At 35.5% G+C, this 12,041-nt stretch overlaps 1 protein-coding gene across 1 annotated transcript; it reads right to left on the bottom strand.

Moving 5' to 3' along the window:
* Positions 1-1,293: 1,293 nt before the first annotated feature.
* LOC130934466 (uncharacterized) lies at positions 1,294-1,761 on the bottom strand. Its single transcript, XM_057864033.1, has 2 exons — positions 1,618-1,761; positions 1,294-1,539 (listed from the first exon to the last, which is right to left on the bottom strand). The coding sequence occupies exons 1-2, from the start codon at positions 1,759-1,761 to the stop codon at positions 1,294-1,296; spliced, it is 390 nt and encodes a 129-aa protein (XP_057720016.1).
* Positions 1,762-12,041: the final 10,280 nt, after the last annotated feature.

The raw sequence follows: 12,041 nt of genomic DNA, 5'->3' as shown, positions 1-12,041 counted from the left end.
AGAAGAGCGGCTGCAAGCAGCCTAAGAAGAGGGTAAGAGGGGTTGTGACATGCTATTCTAGGGTTCAACTACCATTATTTAAGCCATCTATATACTTTAACTGCTATATGATATGTGTGTAACTTTCTCTATGCTTTACATTTTCATTGTAGGCCCAAACTTCAACCAAAAGAGCCAACAAGAATGCACCTAAGCTGGCACCTGGTCAGACAGTTTTGGGAGGGAGAAACAGGAATACTACACTATCACCACCCAATTTTCCTGCATCTCATACCAGGAAAACCCCCACAAGGCCCAAGAAACGTGAAGCCCGGCCCACCACAGAAGCACCTAAGCCCAAGAAAGCTTCCACCAAGCCCAAGAAAGCATCCACTAAGCCCAACACCGTGGCCCAGCCCAACAACAACCCTGCATCTGCTGCAACCTCCACCAGCAACAAACAGCCTCCTAGCCAGCCACCTGTCAGGAAGAGGCCCTTTTCTGTCATTCAATGCAGTGCACCTCATCTACCCCTGCAGAAGTTGAGGTTGATGGCCAAGTTACCCCCATCTCAGTGGGGAAATATTTAGGATTTGAGTGTGGAATATTTTGTGACTTTTGTATTGATGACTTGCAAGCAGTGTTTTTAGTCTTGCTACTTTATTTTGGTATTAAGTGCCTTAGGACACTTGAAATGTTGCTTCTCTGTTTTTTGGTTTGAGAACTGTGTTTTGGAAGTAAGTTCTTGAGGAAACTTGAACTGTTGCTTCTCTGTTTTTTGGTTTGAGAACTGTAATTCTGTTATTAAGTTCCTGAGGAAACTTGAAGTTTATTGCTTCTCTGTTTTTTGGTTTGAGAACTGTAATTCTGTTATTAAGTTCCTGAGGAGACTTGAAGTATTGCTCCTCTGTTTTTTGGTTTGAGAACTGTATTTTGGCATTAAGTTCTTGAGATAACTTGAAGTGTTGCTTCTCTGTTTTTTGGTACTAGGCATGTGAAGGCAACCACAAAATATTTTTGTATGTTTTAACTACTCATCAAATGAAATATTCCATTACTAATTATCCAAATTTCAGATCTTGTATTGAATGCTTTTCTTCTTTGCTCATAAACTATTTTTACATTACAAAATAACACAACTCCACCCTTCAAGAAGGTGACAATTTGGGCAACAGTGAACAACACTTTCCTTCATTAATTCAGATAGTTTCATTAAATCAAACAGTTTCATTAATTCAAACCATTGTAACATCACAGAATACTCTCAAACTCTACCCACACAACACAGTAAACCTCATAACATTCCCTACCAAATCATCTATAACCTAAGTGCATTCCATTTGGGTGCTTTAACTTGAAATAATTCTGCAGGAATAAGAACAAAAATCCCACCCACCCAGCAATACATAGAGCAGCCACAACCCAAAGCTTCGTCTCCATCTCCTTCAATCTTGCCTTCAACTTCGTTATCTTCCTCCTATTTCTTGCAACTTCAACCTCTTCGTGAACACCACCAGGTTCCGGATCTGCCCATCTGAAGAAATCACACCCATCCTGAACCTAATAGGAGCCATAGAAACATATGAAGAAATCCCAAATTCTCAGACCCACAATACCAAAATAGGAAGAACACTTTACCTTATAGTATACACAACCCCAGAATCTTCGTCCAGGGTTATCCTTCGTCGATGAAGTTCGCAAAATCGGCCTCTCACCATGGCCACAAAGAAACTCCTTTGCATCTGAACGAAAACGTGAGGCTCTTGAGCTCTGGGAAGCCATCCACGCCACTGTCTCTTGAACCCTAGCCGTCCACCTTCAGCAGCTTCTCCCGTCGTTACTCCTCCCTCCCCTGCACTTCAGATTCGTTCACCTTCTTGATTTAATCCTTCTATTATTATTTATTTATATTAATTAACGTTTCCCATTTCCGTTAAAACGGTCATATCTAAACCTAACGACCACAGGGGCAAAATCGTCCGAGGGACGATTTTAAAACAAACCGGAACATCAGGGACCTTTTTGAAGCGAAAAAAAGCCGAGGGACGATATCGATTTTTGGCCCCAACGTTAGGGACCAAAATCATACTTAACCCTATTAAATATGAATGAATTTGAGAAATAGAAATGTATCACCGAATATTTTTTGTTATAAGTAAAATAATATTTTTTCTTCCAAAATGAACGAACTTTGATTTTCACTTAATTTTATAAATATGAATATAATTTTTTTACGGTATTATGTAATTATTTTTTGGGGATGCTTTTATAAAGACTCAAAAAACGTCTTTTTTTAAAGATATTTTTTAATAATTAAAATTTAACACATATAATCATTTAAATTATGTTATTTTTATTAAAATTAGGTTAAAAAAATTAATTTGATCGAAAAATAGTGAATCAAATTTTGAATATGTCTAAATTAATATTATTTTTTATAAAAAATTACTACAATACCCCTATTATATAAAATGATTAAAATACTCTTATTATATATATTAATTTTGAAAATCTTAAATTCTTGCCCTTTTTTTTTCTATTGTTATAAGGTTAGAATTTAAAATTTTTAAAATTAATATATATATATATATATATATATATATATATATATATATATATATATATATATATCTAATAGAGAAATTTTAGTTGTGTTTTATAATAGGAATATTATAGTAATTTTTTATAAAAAATATTAATTTATACCGGTTCAAAATTTAATTTATTAATTTTTTTGCTAAACTGATTTGTCCAGTCTAATTTTAATAAAAATAATATAATTTAATTGATTATATGTGTTAAATTTTAATTTTTAAAAAACATCTTTAAAAAAAGACATTTTTGATATCTTTATTTGTATGTATGCAACAAATTTTATATCTAATTAATTATAATAATATACACTGTAATTTTTTTTAAATTATGGATAATGAATGCCAAAATTAAGGGCTAATAAAAAATTAAGCCTTTTTCACTAAAGATAATACCTAAAAAAATTATTGTTTGAATTTTTATATGCAGAGGGAAGCTAAAGCTAGGGTTTTGGTATGGTATCAATTTACTTTGCATCAAAAAAGGGGGGTGAGTTCACAAATGACGGGGGTAGAGGGGTGCTGACGCGGGTTAGGTTCTCTCTTTTTTTTTTTTTATGGTTTTAAAAACATGAAACCTTTTGGATCCTTTGAATCTGAATGGTCAAGGGCGTTAATCCACCTCTCGCCAATTAGCTTAAAATTCTCCCAGGTTCATCTAATTTTTTCGCCAAACTGAAACCTGAAAATGAAAATAAAAAAATTACTATATTACATTATATTTATTTTTTAATTAGTTAAATTATTAATATTTCTTAATTTACTTATTAACAACCTCGATTCTAACAAGCCCTTTTGAATTGTGGGATTCGCGCCTGCACCAGCTACCTCCAACTGCAACACGTGCAGAAGCATTGAATATTTCAACAGGATACGTGTTTCCACCACGTTGGGACATGCAGCATTTGCAGAAAAATCTTTCTTTCAGCACTATAGCAGCTCCCTTATAACAAACCATTTGTTAAGTCGTAGCAGAATTTGGATTTCTATAGATACAAAGTGATGGTTTCAGTGGCTAAGAGAAGGGGGGTTGAATCTTAGCCCCCTTTTTGCTTGCTAACACTTGCTGGACTTAGAGGAGACTTTTCTGTTTTTAGCTCGTCCCTAGCCACGAGACATTTTCATTTTGTCTCGTCACTTGACACGAGACATTTTTTATTTTTCTTCTGAACAGTAAAAACAGAATTGAGGTAGGAAGAGAGAGAGAAGATTACACCCAGATATATCCTGGTTCAGCTGCTAAGTCCAGTGCAGCCTACATCCAGTCTCCATCACAACAATGATGGAATTTTACTATAATCATCCAGATTACAAATTGTAAAGTGCTAACCCAACTTACAAGGGGATTCCCACAGAATCATGAAACACAACACAGATGTACAAAGGAACTCTAAGACATCTATGGCTTTTTCTTTTAATTTTGCACTCTCTGCCTTTTTCCGCTCTATGGCTTTTTCATACAAACCTCACTGTTTGTCTTTTTCCATGAGACTCAAGACATGACAAAATTAAACAGAAAAATATTAAACAGAAAACATTGAAGGAGAAGAGAAATCTGTTAGCTCAGGTAGCTCTGAGAACTCTGTGCCTTGCACTCTCAAATTTTCTTCTTTTTTCCAAACAGTGGCTGTTCTCTCTTTTTAAAGAAGAGGGAAGCCTCCACACTTGAAGCCAACACCCAAACCAACTTCTTCCTCCTTCAAGAAACAGAACCGGTTCGGCCACTTAGAGAGAGAGAAGAGATAACCATGCAAAACCCAACATGCAATTACCTCTAGTCCTTTCTTGATCATCACTCTTCATCAATCCGAGCGCTCCATCCTTGGCTTCCTCTCCAAGATGGATTTCTGGCCCTTGATGCTTCATGATGATGATGACTTCATCTGCTTCAAACTCTGCCTCTTCCATCACTTCGCCACTCTAGCTACTTCATGTGGTGGTTGAGCAGAATCAAAGACAAGCCATGCTTCAAGAATCTCCCTTGCTGGCTGAATCTTCTTCCTTCTTTTTGAGTATGAAGGATCCGAGATTACCTCACCAAATCTTACCACATTTGGTGATTATCTCAGCCACTACATACTTTTGGTTTTCTTTTTCTTGCCATCATTAACTTGATGGCCTTGATGCATGCAACTTCTTCTTTTTCTTTTTGGTAGCTTAGCGTAGCTTCCATGGTTGCTGTGACATGACCGAAGAGAAGAGAGAAAGAGATGAGAGAGAATAAGCTTGGAAGGAAAGTAATTAAATGAGTTAAACAATTCAAGTGAAAAAGTGCTTTTACTTCCCTAGTGGTTTAGCGTGCAGCATTAATTCTTTCAATCAAATCAATGACACAATCTCTCTCATAGTTCCCATGCTTTAACTTCTCTTAATAATTTTTGAAATCCATCATGATGGGCAAAGGAGTTCCGTTGGAAGCATTTTTGCTTTCTCTTTTCATCTTGGTTTCGGACCAAGTTTGAAAACATTCATCAACAACAAGATTGGGCTTTGTAGCATTGGAATTTAATTTGGCCCAAATTAGTAACATTTGCTTTCCTGATGAATATTTTTTCGGATCATACATTGAGCACATAAGAAAGCATTCATTTGGGCTTGCATCAATAACATTCATTCTGGCCCAATTAATAATTCAGCTTCATAGCATGGGAAGCATGTAGCAAGGCTTATAATTGGGCTTAAACCAGAATTTTATTTTCGGCCCAACACAAAATCTGCACAACAAAATTATTAATTAAGCAAATATGAATTAAGATCAAATTAATAATTTTGTAATTAAATATTTAATAATGTTTGTTCATCATCAAAATTAAATAAGAGTTTTCCAAACTCATCACAAAGTAATATGAAATTGAACACTACCCACAATAATGCACTAACTATAACAAAGTCAATATAAAAAAATATGATGTGATTACTCTATATAATATGATGTGAATTAATTTTCTTTCTTATTTTTGATGATGTTTTAATTACAATACTACAAAAATATATATAGTATCATCTATGCTATAATTTCAATGAAGAAGAATAAAATCTTCCTATAAAAATTTCTTACAAGTTCTCTCCTATTAAAATTCCTTGCAAACCTTATTTTACTCTCTAAATTTACTCTTAGCCTTCCTGTATTCTCACAATTCTCCACTTCGGTCACAATTTGAAAAACTGACTCAAATTTTGAACGAACAAATTGTAGTAGTCGTATCCGGTTGCATCATCTTAACAATGATTGCCTACTACCCTTTACCAGGATCAAACGAAACGTAGTTCCTTTATTCGCCATGTAATACTTAACATGGAATAATGTTGAGCAAATCCAAGCAATGCTGGAATTTGTTTTTCGACACTACTTTAGTCAACATGTCTGCTGGGTTTTCGTTTTTGTGTACCTTCATGAGAGAAATGTCACCTTCTCTATAATATCATGCACAAAGTGATACCTAACATCAATATACTTGGTATGAGAATGATGAACCTGATTTTTAGCCAAAGGAATCACACTTTGGCTATCACAACTAAGATTCACACAATTTTACTTAAAACCCAAATCATCTAGAAGACCCCTTAACCACAATGCCTTCTTCACCCCTTCTGCTACTGCCATGTACTCATCCTCTGTAGTAGATAGTGCCACTGTAGCTTGTAACATCGATCACCAACTAACCAGAGCACCACATATTTTATATACATAACTAGTTGTAGATCGTCGTCTGTTTAGATCACAAGCATAATTAGAATCAACAAAATCACTAATTTGACATTATGATTTACATCAAAGCATAAACCTATATCAATGGTACCCTTCAAGTATCTTAATATCCACTTGATTACTTCCCAGTGTGTCTTTCCGGGTTTGCCATAAAAATGCTAACAACACTAACTGCTTGTGAAATATTCAGGCGTGTGCATACCATAGCGTACATTAGGCTGCCTACAACACTTGCGTAAGGTACATTGTCCATGTAAGCCTTATCTTCTGCTGTTGTAGGAGATTGTTTACCTAAGAGCCTGAAATATGGAGCCAATAGAGTCACCACCAGCTTAGCATTTTTCATCCCAAACCTTTTGATAACCCGTTCAATGTAGCCTTTTTGGCTCAAGAATAATTTTTCAACTTGATCTCTCTTTTCTAATCTCCATGTCTAAAATTTTTCTTGCAGCACCCAAATCTTTTGTTTTAAACTCTTCACCAAGTTGAAACTTTAACCTATCTATCTCCACCTTGCTCTTGGAAGTAATGAGCATGTCATCCACATACAATAAAAGATAGATATAATCACCTCCAGGAAGTTTACAAATGTATACACAATAATCATAGTTACTTCTAAAGAAACCTTGTTTTAAAATAAAGAAATTGAATCACTTGTACCATTGCTGAGGAGATTGTTTCAATCCATAAGGTGATTTCCTCAAGCAACAAACCTGACCTTCTTTACCCTCAACTTTGAAACCCTCAGGTTGATACATGTAAATTTCTTCCTCTAAATCACCGTGTAAGAATACTGTCTTCACATCTAGTTGTTCTAACTCAAGATTGCCATGAGCTACAAGACTTAAAAGCATCCGAATGAAAGTGTGTTTCACCACAGGAGAAAATATATCATTATAATCAACTCCTTCTTTCTGTGCGAATTTCTTGACCACTAACCTAGCCTTGAATCCTATATCATTTGATTTAGTAGGATCTTCTTTTTTTTACACACCCACTTACAACCAATAGCAGTCTATTCCACGGACAATGAGACCACCTCCCATGTCTTGTTTTTATGAAGAAACTGCATCTCTTCTTCCATAGCAACCAACCAGCTCTCACTATCTTTGTCCTTGATAGCTTTTTTGAAGATGACTAGCTCATCATCCTTCATCGAGAGTGCATACTCTACCAAATTTAATTGCCCATCATGCCTCAGAAGCTTGTCTGATCCAAGCTTCTGTACAAGTTTGTAATTCCTCTTTGGCCTAATGGATGCCAAAGAATCCTAATGTTGCTGTTGTAATACATGTGTATTTTCTCGTTGAATCTCCTCATGATCAAGTTCATCATCCTCCTCATCTTTGTGAGTAGCAGTAAGATGCTCCACCTGAACATGACTAGAGTCTATTTGTTGATTTTTAGACTCTATCTCCACCACTTGAGTATTTATAGTTTTTACAACATCACCATCATCTGGTGTCATAATTTTAGATAAAGCTACCATGGATCTTTCATTAAAGGTCACATTCCTACTGGTTACAGAATTATAATCACTTACGCTCCAAAAATGATAGCCTTGAACCCCTCTTGGATACCCTAAAAAGATTGCCTTCTTAGCTTTTTCATCAAGTATATTGTCTTTTGACATGATAATAAGCCGTGCATCGAACTCTGAGTTTCTTGTAATCTGCATGTTTCCCTGACCACACCTTATAAGGTGTGCTCCATCTAAAGAAGAATGTGGAGATCGATTCACTATGTAGCACGCTATAGTAACTGACTCAACCCACCATTCTCTATCTAACCCAGAATTAGAGTGTATACACCTTGCCTTCTCAAGTGGTGTACGATTCAGTCTTTTCGCAACTCCATTCTGTTGTGGTGTGTCTCTAACTGTCCAATGTCTCACAATGCCTTCCTGATCACAAAACTCCTTGAAAGCTCCATCCGTTTACTCTGTGCCATTATCAGATCGCAGAGTTTTTAGCTTCCCACCTGTTCAATTTTTAATTATTGCTCTCCACCGCTTAAAATTGTTGAATACATCATTCTTATGCTTGAGGAAGTAAACCCAAGCATACCTTGAATAATCATCAACAAATGTAACAAAGTACCTGGAATCACCCTTGGAAGTAACTTTAGTCGGACTCCAAACATCAGTATGCACGTAGTCTAACAACCCTCTACTTTTGTGTTTTGCTTCTAAAAAATTTTACCCTGTGTGCCTTTTCATATTTTTCAGCAAACCTTTTTGGCTAAGCAATGATAGACCCTTTTTCGACATATGCCCAAGCCGCATGTGCCAAATTCTCGTGCAGTCTGTTTGGTCTTTACTTCCACTGATTTCAACTGCTAGCTCACCTGTAACAGTTGTCTCTAAAAAAGGATAAAGATTACCATGACGAACCCCCTTCATCATTACCAAAGAACCATGAACAACTTTTAAAACCCCATTTTCAGCAACCATTTTGCAATAATTTTTCTCTAACAAACCTATAGAGATCAGATTTTTTCGCAAGTCAGGAACATGTTTCACATCCTTCAAGCTTACAACTCCATCATGCATCTTCATTCTTATAGTACCTATCCCTATAGTTTTGTAAGCATGATTGTTGCCCATCAAAACTGTGCCGCCATTAGTGCTTTGATAGGTAGTAAACCACTTCCTATTTGGACACATGGTGAGAAGCTCTAGAATCACACATCCATTTACCGAATATCTCGTAAGAATCATCTATTACACAGTAACAATCTTCATCATCATTTGAGACATAACTTGCTTCTTGTTTTTCTTTTGAGTTATCATTGTTCTGTTTCTTGGAATTTATCTTCTTATTTGGGCAATTTGCTTTAAAATGTCCAGGCTCACCACATTTAAAGCATGTTATTTCTGCGTGAGGTCTAGATTTTAGCCTAGACTTTCCACGCTTACCTTTTCTTCTTTCATTACTCCTCCCTCTAACTGCAAACAATCCTTGTGCTTGATCATTATACACTCTTCCATTTGAAGACGACATTACAATCATAGCAATCTTACGTAGATCATCCATTAAAAGGGATGCCCTCATCTCATCCATGCTCAGAGTGTCACCCACCAGCATAAAAGTCTGCACTAGATTTTCATAGAACTTCGGTAATAAAAATAATAATATGAGTACCTGATCCTCATCATCAATCTTCACATCTATATCCTTCAAGTTTGATATAATCCTATCAAACTTATTGATATATTCTTAGATTGAAATGCCTTCCTTCATCTTGCATTTATACAATTTGGATTTTAAGTAGATCCTGTTAGTTAGAGTCTTTGTCATGAAGTTACTCTCTAAATTTAACCAGACACCTGCTGCAGTTGCTTCTTTATTCACCAAGAAAGTAACATCCCTCTCAAGGCATAAGATTATCGCAACCCGCACTTCAAGATCTAATTCTTCCAAATCCTCATCCTCCATATCCTCTGACTTTTTCTCTTTTCTCGCCAGTGCCTTGTGTAATTTCTGATATATAAGAAAACTTTTTATCTGCATCCTCCAATAGGAAAAATAATTTTTTCCATTAAAATTTTCGATTTCATATTTGCCTACTTTAACATTTTCACTAGTAGAAGCCATTGTATTCAAACTTGAATTTTACCACTCAAATTATGAATAATATAATATTGGCTCTTGATACCAGTTGTTGAGTCTGCAGTAGAATTTGGACTTCTAATAGATACAAAGTAATATGAAATTGAACAATACCCACAATAATGCACTAACTATAACAAAACCAATATGAGAAAATATGATGTGATTACTCTATATAATATAATGTGAATTAATTTTCTTTCTTATTTTTTATGATGTTTCTGTTACAATGCTATAGAAATATATATAGTATCATTTATACTATAATTTCAATGAAGAAAAATAAAACCCTCCTATGAAAACTCCTTACAAGTTCTCTCCTATTGAAACTCCTTGCAAACCTTATTTTACTCCCTAAGCATGCTCTTATCCTTCCTGTATTCTCACACCATTATATTTAATCATATTATCTTCTAAGTTGTTTGTAACCATATTGAGACTTCTCTATCAATACTTTAGCAATTAAAGAAGCAATAATAGTTAAGAAAAGAGAGATTTACCTGACTTTTGCATCTCAGTATCAAAAGTCTGTTGAATATTAGCAAGAGGAATGCTGCAATTTTTGACATAATTAGTTATCTCTTGCTGCCTTCTGCTCCTATCAAAGCACTCATACGCACATTTGAAATACGCTTTCTGGAAAGGTGAAAATTCTATCAAATAATGAACTATATAGAATCAAAAGCTGCTCCTTGAAAGAAAGAAGGAACTTGGAAAGTGGAACTGACATGGTCTTGGATAGGGGCAAGGCTATTTTGAGCAGGTACATTAACTTCATCAAGCTTCTACCTAAGTCCCTATTGAGCAAGATGCTCTTCAACTCCTGAAAATTGATCCATCTCCTATTCACTATCAACAAATACCTTTTCACATCTTGTTTCAGAACTCAAGTGCCAAAAGAGGGGAAAATTCCCATGAATTTTGTAAACCTCGCTAAAATCGGTAAATAATTAATCAATAATTTGAATTTTAAGTAGGAAAATTAAAAATGCAAAACTAATATCAAAATAGGATAGAGATTGTCAAAACGAAAATTTTGATATCAATTTCGATAATTTGGCCCAAAGTTGGACTGGAAGGGCCGAACCGGTTGAACCGGAGGCCAAACCGAGCCCGTCGGTCTAACCAGACCCAAATATTTAAACAGACAACAGCTCTCCTTCTTCCCCATTGCATGCAACGAACACAAACAGAATTGGGAAAGGGTGGAGGAGCTCTCAACCCTCACAACCTTTGATCCACCATAACTCCTTCGTCTGGGCTCCGATCGCCGCACCGTTCGCGGCCACGCGCTCAACGCGTCGAGCTCTACTTTTTTATTTGAATAATTTCACTGGTAAGCCCCAGATTTGGTTCAGAATCTCTATCCCTCTTTCTTGGTGAAATTGAAAACCTATAGTGAATATTGTCCAATATTTGTGTTCTAGGTTCAAGTTAGCTTCCGGAACTTGTGGGCTCAAGCTATTGAGCATATGGGTATGGTAAGGACACCCTAACCCTAGATCAATCTTGTATTTATTATGGGAAAAACTGAAATTGGAACATGTATATATATTAGGTGTAGATTAAGTGGGTATATAAGTATTGGAATTGAATTGGGAGTAATTGGAGGCTTGTTTGTGATCAAAGCTTGGTTTGGGGCTGTTTAATTGAGCTTGGAGGGCTGTGTTTTGTGTTGTGAGGCTGCCTTGGGTGAAAATAAGTGGTCGGCCAAGGTATGGTTTAAGTTTCGCACGTTTAATATTTACGGTGTTGTGAAAACTTAGGTTAGAGGAACCATACGATAAGTTGAATTGTTTGTTGTATTTAATGATTAGCCTTGTAATGTTGTTGGAATAGATTTTTTGATGGATATATATTGGAATTATGAGGTGTGAAAGTTATTAATGGTATGCTCTTGTATTTATTTATGATGGATTATGGTTGGTGTTTGTTAATAAGGATGTAGAGTTATGTTGTGGTGGTATTGCATATGCTGTAACTAATTCTGTGATGATCGGAATTGTGTAGAATCAATTCATGGTTAAACTTCGGAATATTTGGAACTGAACTGAAGAATTTGGGATCCTTTCGTTAAATATATGATTTATGGTGAATTTTCAAATTGTAGTCGTAGAATCTGATTTTTACTGCATAATTTTTAGAACAACA

The sequence above is a fragment of the Arachis stenosperma genome, chromosome 6, assembly GCF_014773155.1.
Source record: "Arachis stenosperma cultivar V10309 chromosome 6, arast.V10309.gnm1.PFL2, whole genome shotgun sequence".
NCBI lineage: Eukaryota > Viridiplantae > Streptophyta > Magnoliopsida > Fabales > Fabaceae > Arachis > Arachis stenosperma.
The sequence above is the reverse complement of the archived record's forward strand: the minus strand, read 5'-3'. Positions and strand labels throughout refer to the sequence as shown.

Coding starts and splice junctions, on each gene's coding strand:
- LOC130934466 (XM_057864033.1), bottom strand. CDS start 1,761: ATGGCTTCCCAGAGCTCAAGAGCCTCACGTTTTCGTTCAGATGCAAAG. Junction 1,540..1,617: donor GGGGTTGTGTATACTATAAG/GTAAAGTGTTCT, acceptor GGCTCCTATTAG/GTTCAGGATGGGTGTGATTT.